The sequence below is a fragment of the Oncorhynchus nerka genome, linkage group LG11 (assembly GCF_034236695.1).
Source record: "Oncorhynchus nerka isolate Pitt River linkage group LG11, Oner_Uvic_2.0, whole genome shotgun sequence".
Taxonomy (NCBI): domain Eukaryota; kingdom Metazoa; phylum Chordata; class Actinopteri; order Salmoniformes; family Salmonidae; genus Oncorhynchus; species Oncorhynchus nerka.
In genome coordinates, this window is record NC_088406.1 from 68,228,797 (window position 1) to 68,248,646 (window position 19,850).

The following is a 19,850-nucleotide window of genomic DNA, read 5'->3' on the forward strand; positions in this document are numbered from 1 at the left end:
GTCATTTAGCAGACGCTCTTATCCAGAGCGACTTACAAATTGGTGCTTTCACCTTATGACATCCAGTGGAACAGCCACTTTACAAGTATATTCCCAAATGTCATCTAGAACAGTAGCAGTGGGATGGCCAACCTCACAGCCTTTCAGCCTAACCCAATAAGCAAATGACCATTTTTAAATGCACTGATCTCCTCTAGAACAGTGATGTCGTTCTCAACTAACATCAAGGCGGTGGCCCGTTCCTGTAGGTTCATGCTCTACAACATCCGCAGAGTACGACCCTGCCTCACACAGGAAGCGGCGCAGGTCCTAATCCAGGCACTTGTCATCTCCCGTCTGGATTACTGCAACTCGCTGTTGGCTGGGCTCCCTGCCTGTGCCATTAAACCCCTACAACTCATCCAGAACGCCGCAGCCCGTCTGGTGTTCAACCTTCCCAAGTTCTCTCACGTCACCCCGCTCCTCCGCTCTCTCCACTGGCTTCCAGTTGAAGCTCGCATCCGCTACAAGACCATGGTGCTTGCCTACGGAGCTGTGAGGGGAACGGCACCTCAGTACCTCCAGGCTCTGATCAGGCCCTACACCCAAACAAGGGCACTGCGTTCATCCACCTCTGGCCTGCTCGCCTCCCTACCACTGAGGAAGTACAGTTCCCGCTCAGCCCAGTCAAAACTGTTCGCTGCTCTGGCCCCCCAATGGTGGAACAAACTCCCTCACGACGCCAGGACAGCGGAGTCAATCACCACCTTCCGGAGACACCTGAAACCCCACCTCTTTAAGGAATACCTAGGATAGGATAAAGTAATCCCTCTCACCCCCCTTAAAAGATTTAGATGCACTACTGTTCCACTGGATGTCATAAGGTGGATGCACCAATTTGTAAGTCGCTCTGGATAAGAGCGTCTGCTAAATGACTTAAATGTAAATGTGAGTTGTGTGAAACCAGCGGGACACAATACATGGAGAGATGACCAACCAATCACTGTTGATGAGGGGAGTGGAACCTCAACCCAGCACATTATCATGATAGAGGTTAGTGTCATAGTATTACATCAAATGTGGCCAGTTTATTCCAGAAAGGATCCCCTCAGCTATTCATTTGCTTACATGTACATCCGGATTCATCTGCCATAAGGGAGCTTGTGAAACCAATTTTACTCATGTACTGGTAACCTCCTCTCTTCTTGTGTCAGTCTTCAGATGCAGAGGCTGAACATCCTGGGGTCAAGCAGGAAATGACTGAAGGAGAGGAGGACCTACAGCAAAGCAGAGACATCCAGACTGGAGCTCCCCCTGTAGCCACGGAGGACACCGGCCCAGCGCAGTCCAGTACCCGACGCAGCATCACTGAGGTCTGTGGAACGCAAACACTGTCCTCAAGTCAGAGACGGACACTGAGACTTTAAATGTAACACACAGTCTCTTACACACAGGATCTGAACACATATCAGACCCAGACAGTCCATTGGGCTGTCCTCTTGTTCCCGGCTCAGAGTACTTACCAATATTTCACCAGAGCCAGAGGACGGTTCATTCCTGTGGAGATGGTGAGGTGTTATACACTGGCGTTGATGACCCTTCTTGTACGTATGTTACAGAAATGGACCCTGGCAACGTTTCCTTGGATTTGGAGACACAGACTGATCTGTCTAGAGGGGACTGGAACCGGTAGAGTAGTAGTGTATACTCTGAAGGGTTCCTAGATAAGAAAGGAGAGGTTATAGTGGTAGATGAGGTGACTGTGAAAGTGGAGGGCGACGCTCCTCCCACAGTGAATGCAGATAGTCACCTAGGAGACAGACACTCACAGGGCAGAGATTTCTTAGAATACAGGGAAAGCTTAGAGACAAATCCAAACGCTGTCACCCACTCCACTTTCCACCCATTCTGGGATCGCGACCCAGTGTCCATGTCAATGGGGCCTCCGATTCACATGACTGCACCCTTTTGGATCAGGCATTGAACTCAAACGACAGGGCTAGAGCCCAGGCCCGGGGAGGGGAAGCAACATCAGGCAGAAAACAGGGGGTGAAACTCTTTAGCTGTACCCAGTGTCATATGCGCTTAGCCCAGGCTGGCAACCTGAAGAGGCACCAGAGGGTACACACAGGGGAGAAACCTTACAGTCGTTCCCAGTGTCACATGCGCTTCGCCCAGGCTGGTGACCTAAAGAGGCACCAGAGGGTCCACACAGGAGAGAAACCCTACAGCTGCCCCAAGTGTGAGAAGAGGTTCTCCCACCAGCACCATCTGAAGATGCACCTGAAGATCCACACTGAAGTGGGGCCATTTGCCTGTACACACTGCGGGAAAAGGTTCTCAGAGAGGAGCTACCTCAGGAAACACCAGGAGAAAAACCATTCCACTTCATAACATAGAAAGTAACCATTCGAATCGATAGCTTCTGACGTTTACATCAAACCCTGCATTAAAGACAAAGATTAACTTTCATTGTTGTCAGCAGAAAAGATCCACAGATGCATTTGGAATAATGAGAGCAACAGATTTCAGTGTTGAATATTCCTGGGTAGAATATTGCATTCAGGCATTGTGCCTAAAAAGTATGTTACATATTGTGTTTGTACTGTACTGTGTAGGCCAGTGGTCACCAACCTATTCTGAGTCAAGTTCATTTTCACTGATCTCTCGCTCAGATTTTTTTGAAACATTACTTAACAGTTCTGTAAGAATGAGGTTTGTGCAGTAGGCCTAATACATTATCACAGCATATTGAGTATATGCCTGGCCTGCCAATATTGGCCTTCTCAGACCATATTTCAAAACTCAAGCTTTGATTACAAAATAGATCAGTTGGTGTAGCAAATTGCTGAGCATAAATTGAAATGATTTGTTTATTTTATTTTACTGGACTGATTGTCATGGTGATTTCAATACAAATGGGAACTCGGGGAAAAAAAGGTGGTCAAATCAGGATGTCAGTGATTTTCAGGTTGGAAAGTCAGAGGTCTAGATAGATGCCAGAGTTTCTGACTTGGAATTCATGACCGCTCAAAACATTTTTTTCCAGTTGGATCTCAATAGTTCCCAGTTGTTTTGAACACAGCATTAGTCTCAGTGGAGGGCGAGGGCGAGAACAGCATAGGTTCCACTTATCACAGTCACTGCTGTAATGAGTGTGCTGAGTCAAGAAGCAAGTTCAGGGAGTGAGTGTTGGAAATCTTCCTCTGCTTTTCAAATATGAACTCAGAACAGGAATAGCTTCTACCAATCAAAGGTTAGAGAGCTATTTTAGTAACCACATCAACTGCTTTCATTGAGCTAACTTCCCACTTATGTAACTTCGTTGGTGGACGTTTCCCTGGTTACCATAGCAACATCTGATCTCACTTTGCATTGATAGCCCTGCTTACTCGGTCTGTTAGAAGTGCCACAATTATCGTTTTCTACAGGTAAGATGTCACAAAATCATTTAGACCAGTACACACACACACACACTTCTTCCACAAGGATCTGCTGTCCAGATCGACTAGCCCATCTTGACGTTGTTTCATGAGAGAGGGTATGTACAGATGATACAAGCTGCTACCACAAAAAAATAATACCCTGCTGGATCCAGTGTTCATTTCTCGACCCCAAAGTTGCTTCCATTCAGATGTGCTGCAGAGATACTAAAGCTATCACAACCCAGTGTATTGCATTTTCACGTCAGACATCTCCCAGGTATGAATCTTGACCAAAACATTGGTATCACATTCACTGCTTGCATTAGTTCTGTCTTCATGTTAGCATAAAAAACAAAAGTCCAAATAAAATGAACGATCTACATTTGCATTTATAAGAATGAATCTCAGATGTACAGTGTGCTCTGCTCAGTTAACTGAGAGGTGTCCCAAGGGAAGGGCTTCCCCGTTCCAGGCACAGCCCAGAGAGGACTTCATGAACATCCAGATGTTGTCAAAATACATTGTGAAAAAAAGTACTTTTTCATTTACTTAGCTTCCACAATGCCTTATTGACTTCTCTTCTCTTCTCTATTGTTACAGTTGGCATGCACTGTGGTATTCTAGTAGGAGACTGTATACAAGTCTAGTAGTCAGAGTAAATATTTCTGATGAAATGTGTGATCTAATTGCCCCACAATCCAAAGTAATAAGGTTGACATAGTGGTATATCAAAGTAATCAGACCAATTATTTTACTACATTTAACTTTGACTATAGTTAACTGCTTAAAACGGCAAAGATGCTTTTAAAACAGGTAAAGCAAGTCCCACAATTTTACTTCATGTAAAATTACCATCTAGCTATTATTATTCTTTAGCACTCTTACACCATTTAAGATAGAAACGCCATTCAAACTTTAAAACAAGTGTTTGATATATTTTCTACTTTTTAAACTATTAAGCTTGTTGTCCATCTACTTTCATGGGATTTACACGTCATTCTAAAGGGCCCATTGTGACATGACTTCCAACATTCAACTTTTGACACAAATCAGCAACTTTGACCACTTTCCCAACAAGTTAGACAATAAGTTAGAGCGAATGAAAGAGATCCAGAGAGGATGCGTTTTTAGAAAGGTTGGATTTCTTGCTTATTGCCATGGTGATCAACTGCACTGCACTGACGGAGCGGAAATCCCTGAAATCAAAGATAGATGTGGTAGTTGCAGCAGCAGAGAAATATTAGGGTGTGAGAGATTTTAGAGCAGAACATCTACAGGGAGTTTTGAGAGAAGGGGTTCCATACTCCCAGAACTGGTGTAGGATCTCTTGGGGCCAAAGTAGTGGGATGGTAGGTTTTGGGGTATAGTGTATAGGTGCAGGGTTAGATGATGGTGCAATTTAAATGTTTCCCTTTTTCTATGTTTTGGGGAACAAAATGTACAATTCACACTCCGACCTGTGAGTAGCAGCAATACACATTCCTGAATTAGATGTGCAAATGTTGTATGTAGAGGACAAACAGATGAACTCTACCACTGGGTAGGGGAGAGGCCAAATGTAAGCTCAGAGCTGTTTTGATAGATGTGTGGCAGAAGAGGTGGGATTCTGAGCCCAAGGGCCAGGATTTATATGCCCTCTAAAGAAAGGTCGGTGGACCAAGATTCAAAGGTGAGATCAGGAAGTTAGAGGTGGTGTTTGGTAAGCATATGAATGCTTTGCGTCTGGAGTGCATGGTTGATGTAATGGTGGAGCATGTGTTGTATTGTTGCAGGTATGTTGAAGAGCGGGAGAGATTTAAGTCTAGGGTCTTTAAGGTTGGGGGATGGGAAAGGGTCTGTTGGAAGTTAGTAGGACTCTTTTTTATTTTCTTAGTAGTATGAGGATTTAGGTTTATGGGTTTCTTTTCATTTCTACCAAAGTAGAGCTTTGAGAATCGTGATTGACCACGCACTCCAGCACAATAGGTGGCGGCATACACCTTTAAACGTTTGTTTAAGACCGCCAATCTACCGAAGAAGTAAACGGAATCAAGAACGACCAGCGGCCAATAATAATTTCAACGTTTTTGTTATTTATACGGTATTAGGCGTTATTAACCCTGGAACTCAAAATATGACGGGCCTTGTTTGATAGATGTTATCTAGGTAACGCTAGCTATCTGTTAACAATGGCTAACTGTGTGGTTTTTCACACTCAAATAGCCTCCGTTATGGAGGTGCTAGCGAATGCAGCCGTGGCAGAGATCTGTAAACTCGTAGATGACGACTATGCAGTGTTACAATTGGAAATAACTCAAAGCCAGAAAGAAAACAGGACATTGCGGAGGAAACTACAGCTATTGGAACTAAAGGTGGCACGGGATCGCGCAGAGAGGACAATGCGAGAGCGCGTCGTCGCCAGTCGCCCCAGTAGTGTCAAGATCCTCGACCAATACAGAGAGATGGCAAGAGGTACATTTTGCAGAAGGACGAGGCTTCTGGGCCTGTCGCCCCGTTCCCCTCTGCGCATGTGTAACTTTAGATGCGTTATTAACCACATAGTTAATTATCCAGAATTGGGTCTTTGACAGTTTTGGGATATTATGCAATAATTCCTCTGATTACTTAGCAATCTTGCACAAAGACACTATCATATTCTAACCAGATTTGTATTTTTTACGGCATTTCTTATTATTTACTCAATGAAAATAAGATGATGCATGGAACATAACTTATTGACATACTATTTATAGATTGATTATGTTAAGTGGTTGTTACCTTAAACCCGTGCCAATTCTAGACAGCGTATGTGTCTGAATACCCATACTACATACTTAAACTGCATACGGTGTACCCATTGTCGCATACTATTTAGCAAGTATCATTAGTAAAGAAATATGCAGTATGCAACGCAGTAGCTGCTCCTGACTGGCTGAGTAGGTGGGGCAGGGCTGAGTGTGGGTGGATTTTTACAAATTCAACAGATATTACGTTAACCAACCTGATAATGGCTAATTTCCAATTTGATTAATTTCTCTAAACTCTAAATAGAATAGGAATAGAGCTTTAGGCCTACTCAGGCTGGTTATAGGAAACTTGCCACATTAGACCTACACTGTAGCCCAGAGGTCAGCCTGGTCTCATAGACTAGACGTAACATTGTAAATGTAAATCCGGGAGATTTACAGAGGCTGACCTCTGGGCTACAGTGTAGGTCAAATGTGAGGTCTAATATAACCAGCCTGGCATTTAAACCAGCATTTAAACCATCCTGGCATTTAAACCATCAAAACTTTCAAAAATTCACATAATATAGAACATTCTATTTTATCGCATACTGGGAATGTGTAATGCGCGATTGCATTGTTTTACGCTATTCGGTGATTTCAGTAGCGCATCCCTTTATCTAATTGATCGGCTGTTGTCAAAGGCGGAATTAGTATTTAAGGTACAATAGATTTTTTAATTGTCGCATACTATTACTTTGTTTTCACATACTCAAACAGCATACTATTTCTATTTAGGATGCAAGTATGGGCATTCGGACACAGTCACAACTGTCAATAGTGTACTATATAGTGTTGAGCATTGACAGTAGCTAACCTAACCACCTCTTTAACCCCCAATCACTCTCTCCGGTGAAGGACATCTCACTGGAGGCCACAGGAGCTTTGTGAAGCCAATGAGCGACAATACATGGAGACATGACCAACCAGTCACTGTTGATGAGGGGAGTGGAACCTCAACCCAGCACATGGTGATAGAGGTTAGTGTCATAGTGTACCATAAATAAATGACAGTACATTAAATATGGCTAGTTTATTTCGGGGCTCCCGAGTGGCGCAGTGGCCTAAGGCACTGCATCTCAGTGCTAGAGGTGTCACTACAGACCCTGGTTTGATTCCAGGCTGTATCACAACCGGCTGTGATTGAGAGTCCCATAGGGACTGGCCCAGTGGCGTTAGGGTTTGGCCGGGGTAGGCTGTCATAGTAAATAAGAATTTGATCTTAACTGAGTTGCCTAGTTAAATAACAGGTCAATTAAAAATACAAATTTAAAAAATCAGAAACGCTCCACTCAGCTATTCACTTGCTAACATGTGTAACGGATGTGAAACGGCTTTTGTGGAGCGATGGCTAACGATGCTTCGTGGGTTACTGTAGTTGATGTGTGCAGAGGGTCCCTGGTTCGCGCCCGGGTATGGGCGAGGGGACGGTATAAAGTTATGCTGTTACATCGATGCTGTTGACCCGGATCACTGGTTGCTGTGGAAAAGGAGGAGGTCAAAAGGGGGGTGAGTGTAACAGATGTGAAACGGCTCGCTAGTTAGCGGTGGTGCACGCTAAATAGTGTTTCAATCGGTGACCTCACTTGCTCTGAGACCTTGAAGTAGTGGTTCCCCTTGCTCTGCAAGGGCCGTGGCTTTTGTGGAGCGATGGGTAATAATGCTTCATGGGTGACTGTAGTTGATGTGTGCAGAGGGACCCTGGTTCGCGCCCGGGTATGGGCGAGGGGACGGTCTAAAGTTATACATGTACATCCTAATTTATAGAGAGACTTCCCTTTGACATTGTTATCCAATTAAACTCATGTACTGATAATAACCTCCGTTCTTCTTGAGTCAGTCTGCAGATACAGAGGCTGCAGGTCCTGGAGGATCGTCTCTGGTAAAGCAGGAGAGGACTGAAGGAGACCCACAACAAATCAGAAACATCCAGACTGGAGTAGCGGCTGGAGTGGCGCCCCCTGTGGCCACAAAGGACCTCACCTCCTCGCCCCAGCCCAGGGCAAAACGCAACATCACAGAGAACAGTGGAACAATGAACGAGGTCCTCAAGTCAGAGACAGACACAGAGACTTCAATTGTAACACAAAGGCTTTTACATACAGGATCTGTCCTCAGGTCAGACCCAGAGGGGCTGGAGCCACTGGGCTGTCCTCCTGCTCCCGGCTCAGAGTATTTACTTTACGGTACCCTGAGCCCAAGGACAGTTCATTCCCAACGGGACTCATGTGACGCATTAGAGACTGGCAATGATCCGTCTTGTTCCTACACTACAGAGATCGAGCCTGGCAACATATCCTTGGGTTTAGAGACACAGAATGATCTGTCTAGAGGGAACTTGAACCAGTACAGTAGTAGTGTATACACTGAAGGGTGCCTAGATAAGAAAGGGGGGGTTATAGTCGTAGATGAAGTGACTGTGAAAGTGGAGGGCGATGCTCCTCCCACATGGAATGTAGATTGTCATCTAGGAGACAGACACTCACAGGGCAGAGATTTGTTAGATTACAGGGGAAGCTTAGGGACAAATCTAAATGTGGCCACCCACTCCCCTTTACACGCGTTCAGGGATCGTGAACCAGTGTCCACGACAATGGGGCCTTCCGATTCACACAGCAGCATCCTTTTCGATCAGGTATTGAACTCAAAGGGCCAAAAGGCCAAGGCTCAGGCAGTGGGAGCAACATCAGACAATAGTAATGAGAAACAATTCCTCTGCTTGTTCTGTAACAAAGGCTTCAGCTGCCTCCAGAAGTTGGAGATCCACAAGAGGGTCCACACAGGGATTAAACCCTTCAGCTGTACCCAGTGTCACATGCGCTTTGCACACTCGTCCAGCCTTAAGAGGCACCAGAGGGTCCACACAGGGGAGAAACCCTACAGCTGTACCCAGTGTCACATGCGCTTCGCCCAGGCTAGCAACCTGAAGATACACCTGAAGGTCCACATGAGAGAGAGGCCGATCGCCTGTATGGACTGCGGGAAGAGGTTCTCCGATAGGTGCTACCTCATGATACACCAGCAGAAAAACCATTCCACTCTATAACATGAAAGAAAGTAAGCTTTGGGGGGGGGGGGGGGATCACGTGACCCTTGAACGAGATGGCGGCATGAACTAAGAGCTCTGCACAAGTAGTTTCCAATTCCTAATCTTACCACCACTCCAAGTTCAAACTCCTTTAGCTTTAGTAAAAAAAAGTAATGGCGGCTACAAAAGGCGACACTACAGGTGACATTTTTACCCGGACTCGAGCATTAGCGACGGAAAAAGCCTCCAAGAAGAAGCTAGCTTCAGAAAAAGCTAGCGCCATTAGCCAGGAGCAAGAGGACCCGCTCCCCCCCCCCCCCCGAGGCCCAACGAATGTCAACCTCGCACTCTGTCGAAGACATCCTTTCTGAGTTGAGATCCAAACGTACAGAACTCAACACTAAATTAGATGCCATTAATTCTCAGCTCAGTGCGATAGTGACAATCCTGGAAAACGCTTTGCCTGACATCAACAACAAGAACCATAAACGCAGGGCGCCTGGACAAGGCAGAGGGGCGAATCCTATCCATGGAAAACTTATTGACAGATGCCATGGAAACAATAGCATATGCTAAAAAGAAAATAGAGCATCTGGAAGAGAAAACAGAGGACCTGGAAAACCGGGGGCGAAGGAATAATTGTGTTCTATTAAATCTGGGCGAAAAAGAAGAGGTAAACATGCCACTGATGCGCTACCTGCAAGACAAACTTCCCGAGTGGCTCCACCTGTCCACCGACAGGCCCATAGAACGAGAGAGAGCTCAGCGAGCACTGAGGCCCCCACCAGCAGCCAGACAACCACCGCGCCCAATCACCATACGTTTCCTGAGATTCACCGACAAGGAACGAGTCCTACAGGCGGCGAAAAACAACACCATCACAGTGGGAAACGCCAAACTCACTTTACACCAGGACCTGTCAGCTGGAATACGCCGAAAGCGCCGAGAGTTTGACGAGGTGAAGAAACACTCCATTGACCGAGGCATCTTCAGGGGATTCAAATACCCAAACGAGCTCAGGATTCTTCACCAAGGAGCCTTGCGACACTTCAAAACTCCCGAAGAGGCCAAATGTTTTTTGAAAGACAATCCTGGTCAATGAGAAACGGACCATTGACTAAATGTGATTAATGCTATTACTAAAGGAGGTAAGACAACATATAGCCGATATCCAAAGACGCACCCGCCCCGCTAAATGTCATTATAGCCGTCCAATCTATATTTATTTTCCTTTAGCTGAGAGGGATAGGCTCTATAGCCTAACCTAGGCCTACTAATGTTTCAGCCTACTTTTTTTTTTTCCCCCCATGTTTTTTTGTTGCTATTATTACTTGTTGTTCCCTATGTCCCTTGGGGGAGGTATATGTAGGCTGGGCTATTGATTTTATTTTCTCCCTCTTTTAGTGTGGTCTGGACGGGGGCTACGTTGTCATTTACTCAATGGGGGGAGGAGAGGATGAGGCATTTCTTAGTTGGGGAGAGGGAGACGTTGTGCGTTACTAACTGTTCCCGGTTCTTGTTTTTTTCGGAACACAGAATTGAAACTGAGCGGGGGGGGGGGTAATAGATCCAACGGGACGTGTCGTTGTTTGGGAACTCGGCTGGGGTGTTCAGAGATTGTTATTTTATGTACACCATTTATTTTCCTTTTATGTGAACGCAGCTGTAACTATTATCCACTTTTACCCAGCGATGACTTGCACTAATGTTCGATTACGGTTCGATGACGATGACTAGTACCTTAAATCTATTGCCATGGAACTGACTGCCATGGTCTAGGGCATGCAATACAATGGAAAAAGATACTATGTGCTCTAAAAAAAGGAAAAAGCAGACATCGCGCTATTACAAGAGACACACATCTGTGATGCTGAACATGCCAAACTCTGCAGAGCTTGGGTGGGACAGGTGTATTTCTCATCTTTCAAATCAAATAGTAGAGGCACAGCCATACTTATCCATAAAAATGTTCCATTCATAATTGACAAAAATATATCTGATCCGGATGGGAGATTTATTTTGATAACTGGGTCACTGTATGGTCAACCAATTACTATATTAAACATATACGCCCCTAACACAGATACTCCTGCTTTCATGTAAAAAATGATAACCCTGTTGAATGAGCTTTGTGTTTCCTTTGGCGTGGTGGCCAGAGATTTTAATTGTACCCTTAACCCAACCCTAGACAAATCATCTCAAGTCCCCACCACAAATCCTACATCTGCAAAGATGTTGAACTCTCTTACTAAAGAGATGGGACTGATAGATATCTGGAGAGAGACCCCTGTCCTGCTGGCTTCATTGGATGCTGAGAAGGCGTTTGACAGGATGGAGTGGAGCTTTCTGGAGCACTGTCTGCCCTCTCAATATTACACTCACCAGCTCTATGAAGACACTATGTCCTTTCCAATGGAAGACACAGGGGTTTCAATACCTCGAGATCTTCATAACACCAGATCTGAATAGCCTTTTCAAGGAAAATTATCTTCCACTCCTGGATCGAATCAAGAACGATCTCCCTCCCAATTAGCTTAGTAGGAAGAATTAATGTCATCCGTATGAACATCCTCCCTAGACTGAACTATTTATTTCAGATGCTCCCATGCTATCTCCCAGTTTCATTTATCTCTGTTGCAGGCAGCAGAACGTTCTCCACGGCGTCTCCAGACTCTGTCACATGTGCTCAGTGTGAACCTGCTTTCATCTGTGAAGAGCACAGGGCGCCAGTGGCGAATTTGCCAATCTTGGTGTTCTCTGGCAAATGCCAAACGTCCTGCACGGTGTTGGGCTATAAGCACAACCCCCACCTGTGGACGTTGGGCATTCATACCACCCTCATGGAGTCTGTTTCTGACCATTTGAGCAGACACATGCACATTTGTGGCCTGCTGGAGGTCATTTTGCAGGGCTCTGGTAGTGCTCCTCCTTGCACAAAGGCGGAGGTAGCGGTCCTGCTGTGGGTTGTTGCCCTCCTATGGCCTCCTCCACGTCTCCTGATGTACTGGCCTGTCTCCTGGTAGTGCCTCCATGCTCTGGACACTACGCTGACAGACACAGCAAACCTTCTTGCCACAGCTCGCATTGACGTGCCATCCTGGATGAGCTGCACTACCTGAGCCACTTGTGTGGGTTGTAGACTCCGTCTCATGCTACCACTAGAGTGAAATCACCGCCAGCATTCAAAAGTGACCTAAACATCAGCCAGGAAGCATAGGAACTGAGAAGTGGTCTGTGGTTATCACCTCCAGAACCACTCCTTTATTGGGGGTGTCTTGCTAATTGCCTATAATTTCCACCTGTTGTCTATTCCATTTGCACAACAGCATGTGAAATTCATTGTCAATCAGTGTTGCTTCCTAAGTGGACAGTTTAATTTCACAGAAGTGTGATTGACTTGGAGTTACATTGTGTTGTTTAAGTGTTCCCTTTATTTTTGAGCAGTGTATGTATATATACACCAAACATTTTTTAAATTTTTTTTTATTTATTTGAGTTATTATTATTATATATTTAAATTTTATTTTTTAAGCCTGTCACATCTGTGAATGTGGAATGTGTTTTAATGGATGATTGAAAAACAAGAATAATAATAAAACTTTAAATTGAAAAACTAGAGTAACAGATTTCAGTGTTGAATATTCCTGGGTAGAATATTGCATCCAGACCTTGTAGATATAAGCCTAAATCTGTTTATACAGTTGAAGTCTGAAGTTTATCCACCATTACCAAATACAGTTAATCTCGGTTTTTCACAATTCCTGACATTTAATCCTAGTAAAAATTCCCTTTTTTAGGTCAGTTAGGATCACCACTTTATTTTAAGAATGTGAAATGTCAGAATAATGGTAGAGAGAGTGATTTATTTAAGCTTCTATTGCTTTCATCACATTCTCATTGGGTCAGAAGTTTATATACACTCAATTAGTAGTTGGTAGCATTGCCTTTAAAATGTTTAACTTGGGTCAAATGTTTCGTGTAGCCTTCCACAAGCTTCCCACAATAAGTTGGGTGAATTTTGGCCCATTCCTCCTGATAAAGCTGGTGTAATTGAGTCAGGTTTGTAGGCCTCCTTGCTCGCACACACTTTTTCAGTTCTGCCCACACATTTTCTATGGGATTGAGGTCAGGGCTTTATGATGGACACTCCTTTGACATTTTTGTCCTTAAGCAATTTTGCCCCAACTTTGGAAGTATGCTTGGGGTCATTGTCCATTTGGAAGACCCATTTGCGAACAAGCTTTAACTTCCTGACTGATGTCTTGAGATGTTGCTACAATATATCCACATAATTGTCCTCATGATGCCATCTATTTTGTGAAGTGCACCAGTCGCTCCTGCAGCAAAGCACCCCCGCAACATGATGGGATGGTGTTCTTCGGCTTGCAAGTCTCCCCCTTTTTCCTCCAAACATAACGATGGTCATTATGGCACTTGTATTTTTGTTTCCTCAGACCTGAGGACAGTTCTCCAAAAAATACAATCTTTGCAGTTGCAAACCGTAGTCTAGCTTTTTATGGTGGTTTTGGAGCAGTGGCTTCTTCCTTGCGGAGCGGCCTTTCAGGTTATGACGATATAGGACCCGACAGTCAACTGTGCTTTTATGTAAATTTCTGACCCACTGGAATTGTGATACAGTGAAATAATGTCTGTAAACAATTGTTGGAAAAGTTACTTGTGTCATGCACAAAGTAGATGTCCTAACCGACTTGCCAAAACTATAGTTTGTTAACAAGAAATTTGTGAAGTGGTTGAAAAACAAGTATTAATGACTCCAACCTAAGTGTATGTAAACTTCCGACTTCAACTGTATGGATGTATGTGTTGGATCCCCTACTCATTCAAGGTTTTGTGCTATTCTAGAAATTGTAGTGAAGACATCAAAATTGTGAAATAACACATATGGAATTTACATTCTTCAAAGTAGCCACCCTTTGCCTTGATGACAGCTTTGCACCCGCTTGGCATTCTCTCAACCAGCTTCATGAGCAATGCTTTTCCAACAGTCTTGAAGGAGTTCCCACATATGCTGAGCACTTGTTGGCTGCTTTTCCTTCACTCCAACTCATCCCAAACCATCTCAATTGAGTTAAGGTCAGGTGATTGTGGCGGCCAGGTCATCTGATGAAGCACTCCATCACTCTCCTTCTTGTTCAAATAGCCATTACACAGCCTGGAGGTGTTTTTTATTTGACCTTTATTTAACTAGGCAAGTCAGTTTAAGAACAAATTCTTATTTTCAATGACGGCCTAGGAACAGTGGGATAACTGCCTTGTTCAGGGGCAGAATGACAGATTTTTTTTTACCTTGTCAGCTCGGGGGATTCCATCTCGCAACCTTTCGGTTACTAGTCCAACGCTCTAACCACTAGGCTACCTGCTGCCCCAATGTGTTGGGTCATTGTTCTGTTGAAAAACAAATGATAGTCTCACTAAACTCTAATGAATTTATCCTCTGCAGCAGATGTAACTCTGGGTCTTCCTTTCCTGTGACGGTCCTCATGAGAGCCAATTTCACCGTAGCGCTTGATGTTTATTTTGATTTTTTAAAGACAGTTTAAAAGTTCTTGAAATGTCCTGTATTGACTGACCTTCATGTCTTAAAGCAATGATGGACTGTCGTTTCTCTTTGCTTATTTGAGCTCTGTTTTGCCTTAATATTGACATAGTATTTTACCAAATAGGGCTATCTTCTGTATACCACCCCTACCTTGTCGTAACACAACTGATTGGCTCAAACACATTAAGAAGGAAATAAATTCCACAAATTCACTTTTAACAAAGCACACCTGTTAATTGAAATGCATTCCAGGTAACTACCTCATGAAGCTGGTTGAGAGAATGTGAAGTGTGCGCAAAGCTGTCGAAGGGTGGCTACTTTGAAGAATCTCAAATATAAAATATTTAGATTTTTTTGAACACTTCATTTAAGATGGGATTCATTTAAGATACTCTTTAAAGAGATGGGGTTTCAGACATTTCAGAAGATGGGCAGGGACTCTGCTGTCCTAGCTTCAGGGGGAACCTGGTTCCATCATTGGGGTGCCAGAACAGAGAAGAGCTTTGATTGGGATGAGTGGGAGCTGATTCTCCGTAGGGGTGGGACAGACAAGAGACCAGACGTGGCAGAACAGAATGGTCAGGTTGGGATGTAGGGTTTGAGCAGTTCCCCTTGCTGCTTTGTAGGCAAGCACCATGGTCTTGTAGTGGATGCGGGGGTGACATGGAGAACTTGGGAAGGTTGAACACAGTCGGGCTGCAGTGTTCTGGATAAGTTGCAGGGGTTTGATGGCACAAGCGGGGAGCCCAGCCAACAGAGTTGCTGTAGTCTAGACTGGAGATGACAAGAGCCTGGATTAGGACCTGAGCCGCTTCCTGTGGGAGGAAGGGTTGTACTCTACTGTTGTAGAGCATGAACCTGCAGGAGCAAATCACTGCTTTGAGGTTTGCAGAGAATGACAGGGTGTTGTCCATGGTCACACCAAGGTTCTTTGCACACTGAGAGGACACTGTGGTGGAGAGGACTTGGAGTGAGCAGGGCTTCTCTTGGAGGAAGAGCAGCTCCTTCTTGTTGAGCTTGAGGTGTTGGGCAAACATTAATCTGAGATGTCTGCCAGGCACGCAGAGGGATGTGTATTCGTAGTTTTCATATTGTGTATGTAACACTTATGATTAATAAAGAAAAATTTGACTTTTCATTGAAACACTCTTTAGTGTACATCACATCTTACCCTATTCTGCATACATCCAACAGCGCTTTATAACCAATATACACTTACTAAATATACCCCCACACTAACAAACACCTACTGTACACGTCAACATAGTTTAGTCAGGTTTGTCTGATTCATTTTGATTTATCATAGCTGACTCATATTTACCCACAACATCATATTTATGTCCACCATGATGGGTTTAACAACAATGAAGTCATTCTGTAACTACAGTATAGGACTCAAACGTAGTGGGGGTGAGTAAACACTCCTTGTTGAAAGTGTGTTTATTATCTGTGTGTGTCTATGTGTATGTACCTGAAGGAGTGTATGTCTGTATCACTTGTCTCTTCCAGGGGGAGGGTCCAGAGTGCTGGTGAAGGATGAGGGTCTGGGGAACACCACCTCTTGAACCCACAGAGGAACCAGCTGAGCAGCATTGAGGTGAGCCCACTGTCTGAATGATATTAGGTCAGGGCCCGTATCCACAAAGCCTCTCAAGAGTAGGAGTGCTGATCTAGGATCAGTTTAGCCTTTTAGCGCATAATGAATAATGGCTAGTGTCAACTCCCCCACATTCAACTCCCCCACAAGTCAGTAGTTCCACCTACATACACAAACAAACAGCATTAGGATATCTTAATGCATCTAGGAAATATAGACCTGTAAACACAGAGATACAATAGGTTGGAAATATCAACTATGACTAGATATGAATGTAAGCTTTACTTTTTGGTAGCTGATTAATAGACAACTTTCCAAGTCATATGTGCTCTCATTCAGTGCTATATGGTCCTGCCTGACAAAAATACATAGTTACATGTTTATTTTTTATGTTGTGGCTATTGTAATCTGCTCTAAACAAGTGGACTCGGACACCGAAATTAGATTATTTTGGTTCTGAGGTTGCTTGAAAGATTTTTTATCTGTTGCTCCTAGTTTTGTAATTAGTCAGGCCATCAAATATTTTCTTTAGGGCCTCCATGTATTTTGCCTCAAATCCAATGGGTACAAAATCCAATATGGCTGCCATAATACCATTTGAATATAAATTGCACTTTTATTATTTTGTATTGTATTATTCTGTCTTTAAAATGGTTTCATAAGGCTCTTGGTATATAGAAGACAATGAGTGGCACTGCCATGGCTGTTTGAAAAGTTGAAGCCAAATAGCTTTTCATTGTGTGTATATGTTTAAATCTCACTCACACACGTACAGCATATCAGCAATGGGCAATTCCGCAAAATAAAGTGCATTTGGAAAGTATTCAGACCCCTTGACTTTATCCACATTTTGTTAAGTTACAGCCTTATTCTAAAATGGATTAAATTGATTAAAAAAACAATCTACACCCAATACCCCATAATGTCAAAGGAAAAACAGTTTTAGAAATGTTAGCAAATGTATTTGAAATATCACATTTACTTAAGTATTCAGACCCTTTCGTCAGTACTTTGTTGAAGCACCTTTTGCCGCGATTACAGCCTCGAGTCTTCTTGGGTAGGACGCTACAAGCTTGGCACACCTGTATTTGGGGAGTTTCTCCCATTCTCCTCTGCAGGTCCTCTCACGCGCTGTCAGGTTGGATGGGGAGCGTCGCTGCACAGCTATTTTCAGGTCTCCCCAGAGATGTTCGGTCGGGTTCAAGTCCGGGCTCTGGCTGGGCCACTCAAGGACATTCAGAGACTTGTCCCGAAGCCACTCCTACGTTGTCTTGGCTGTGTGCTTAGGGTCATTGTCCTGTTGGAAGGTGAACCTTTGTCTTCGGACAATTCCTTTGACCTCATGGCTTGGTTGTTTTCTCTGACATGCACTGTCAACTGTGGGACCTTATATAGACAGGTGTGTGCCTTTCCAAATCATGTCCAATCAATTGAATTTACCACAGGTGGACTCCAAGTTGTAGAACAATCTCAAGGATGATCAATGGAAACAGGATGCACCTGAGTCATAGAAAAAGGTTTGAATTAGGGCCGATTTCAAGTTTAGGCAAGTCAGTTAAGAACACATTCTTATTTTCAATGACGGCCTAGGAACGGTGGGTTAACTGCCTCGTTCAGGGGAAGAAAGACAGATTTTAACCTTGTCAGCTCGGGGGATTCAATCTTGCAACCTTACAGTTAACTAGTCCAACGCAATAACGACCTGCCTCTCTCTCGTTGCACTCCACAAGGAGACTGACTGCCTGTTACGCAAATGCAGTAAGCCAAGGTAAGTTGCTAGCTAGCATTAAACTTATCTAATAAAAAACAATCAATCATAATCACTAGTTAACTACACATGGTTGATGATATTACTAGATATTATCTAGCGTGTCCTGTGTTGCATATAATCTGACTGAGCATACAAGTATCTGACTGAGCGGTGGTCGGCAGAAGCAGGCGCGTAAACATTCATTCAAACAGCACTTTCCTGCGTTTTGCCAGCAGCTCTTCGTTGTGCATCAAGCATTGCGCTGTTTATGACTTCAAACCTATCAGCTCCCGAGATGAGGCTGGTTGGCTAGTTAGCGCGCGCTAATAGCGTTTCAAACTTCACTCGCTCTGAGCCTTGGGGTGGTTGTTTCCCTTGCTCTGCATGGGTAACGCTGCTTCGGTGTGGTGGCTGTTGTCGTTGTGTTGCTGGTTCGAGCCCAGGGAGGAGCGGGACGGAAGCTATACTGTTACACTGGCAATACTAAAGTGCCTATAAGAACATGCAATAGTCAAAGGTTAATGAAATACAAATGGTATAGAGGGAAATAGTCCTATAATAACTACAACCTAAAACTTCTTACCTGGGAATATTGAAGACTCATGTTAAAAGGAACCACCAGCTTTCTTATGTTCTCATGTTCTGAGCAAGGAACTGAAACGTTAGCTTTCTTACATAGCACATATTGCACTTTTACGTTCTTCTCCAACACTTTGTTTTTGCATTATTTAAACCAAATTGAACATGTTTCATTATCTACTTGAGGCTAAATTGATTTTATTGATGTATTATATTAAGTTAAAATAAGTGTTAATTCAGTATTGCTGTAATTGCCATTATTACAAATACATGTATTATTTTTTTAATTTCTTTTTTTAAATCGGCCGATTAAATCGGTAGCGGCTTTTTTTTTGGTCCTCCAATAATCGGTATCGGCGTTGAAAAATCATAATCGGTCGACCTCTAGTTTGAATACTTATGTAAATAAGGTATTTCTGTTTTTGTCTAAAAACCTGTTTTTGCTTTGTCATTATGGGGTATTGTGTGTAGATTGACGAGGGAAAAAATAATTAAATCCATTTTAGAATAAGGGTGTAATGGAAAAAAAAATTGGAAAAAGTCAAGTGGTCTGAATTAGAGGTCGACCGATTAATCGGAATGGCCGATTAATTAGGGCTGATTTCAAGTTTTCATAAAAGTAGTGGAATGGGGTAATGGGTTTTTAATGAGTGTAGGTGTCTACGGCTATATGTAACTTTCTTAGAGGACCAGGATTAATTAAGGTAGCCTAGTGGTTAGAGCGTTGGGCGAATCTCCGAACTGACAAGGTAAAAATCTGTTGTTCTGTCCCTGAACAAGGCAATTAACCCACTGTTCCTAGGCCGTCATTGTAAATAAGAATTTGTTCTTAATTAACTGACTAGTTAAATAAAGGTTCAATTAAAAGATAGCATTTTATGTTGGTATGCCTGGCCTCACACTCCAGTACTGTAGGTGGCGGTGTAGGCACCTACCATTTGGATGCGATCCGCCAACCAAATTCCAAAGGCTAAACGGAAGTAAATATGGCCAAGAACAATTTTCACTTTTGCGTTTGTAATTTAGACATTTTAATAACCATAGAATTCCAAATATAACGAATTTAACTGCACAGCACTAAATACTTACCCCAGATCATATTTAATTCGCGTTGGAGACAGGATTTGGATAGATGTTAACGTTATCTAGTAAGTAACGCTAGCTGCT

General features: G+C 43.6%; 1 protein-coding gene and 1 long non-coding RNA gene across 2 annotated transcripts; one reads left to right on the forward strand and one right to left on the reverse strand.

The window, feature by feature from the left end:
* The first annotated feature begins 5,421 nt into the window (after nt 1-5,421).
* LOC115137466 (zinc finger protein 19-like) lies at nt 5,422-9,244 on the forward strand. Its single transcript, XM_029673779.2, has 3 exons — nt 5,422-5,855; nt 7,028-7,149; nt 8,010-9,244. The coding sequence occupies exons 1-3, from the start codon at nt 5,573-5,575 to the stop codon at nt 9,213-9,215; spliced, it is 1,611 nt and encodes a 536-aa protein (XP_029529639.2). The 5' UTR covers nt 5,422-5,572; the 3' UTR covers nt 9,216-9,244.
* Nucleotides 9,245-17,177: 7,933 nt separating this feature from the next.
* Nucleotides 17,178-19,850, reverse strand: LOC135574058 (uncharacterized). The gene is made up of 2 exons (XR_010465165.1): nt 19,773-19,850; nt 17,178-17,854 (listed from the first exon to the last, which is right to left on the reverse strand). It is a non-coding gene; the product is annotated as an uncharacterized LOC135574058 (long non-coding RNA).

Coding starts and splice junctions, on each gene's coding strand:
- LOC115137466 (XM_029673779.2), top strand. CDS start 5,573: ATGGCTAACTGTGTGGTTTTTCACACTCAAATAGCCTCCGTTATGGAG. Junction 5,856..7,027: donor ATACAGAGAGATGGCAAGAG/GTACATTTTGCA, acceptor TCTCCGGTGAAG/GACATCTCACTGGAGGCCAC. Junction 7,150..8,009: donor CCCAGCACATGGTGATAGAG/GTTAGTGTCATA, acceptor TTCTTGAGTCAG/TCTGCAGATACAGAGGCTGC.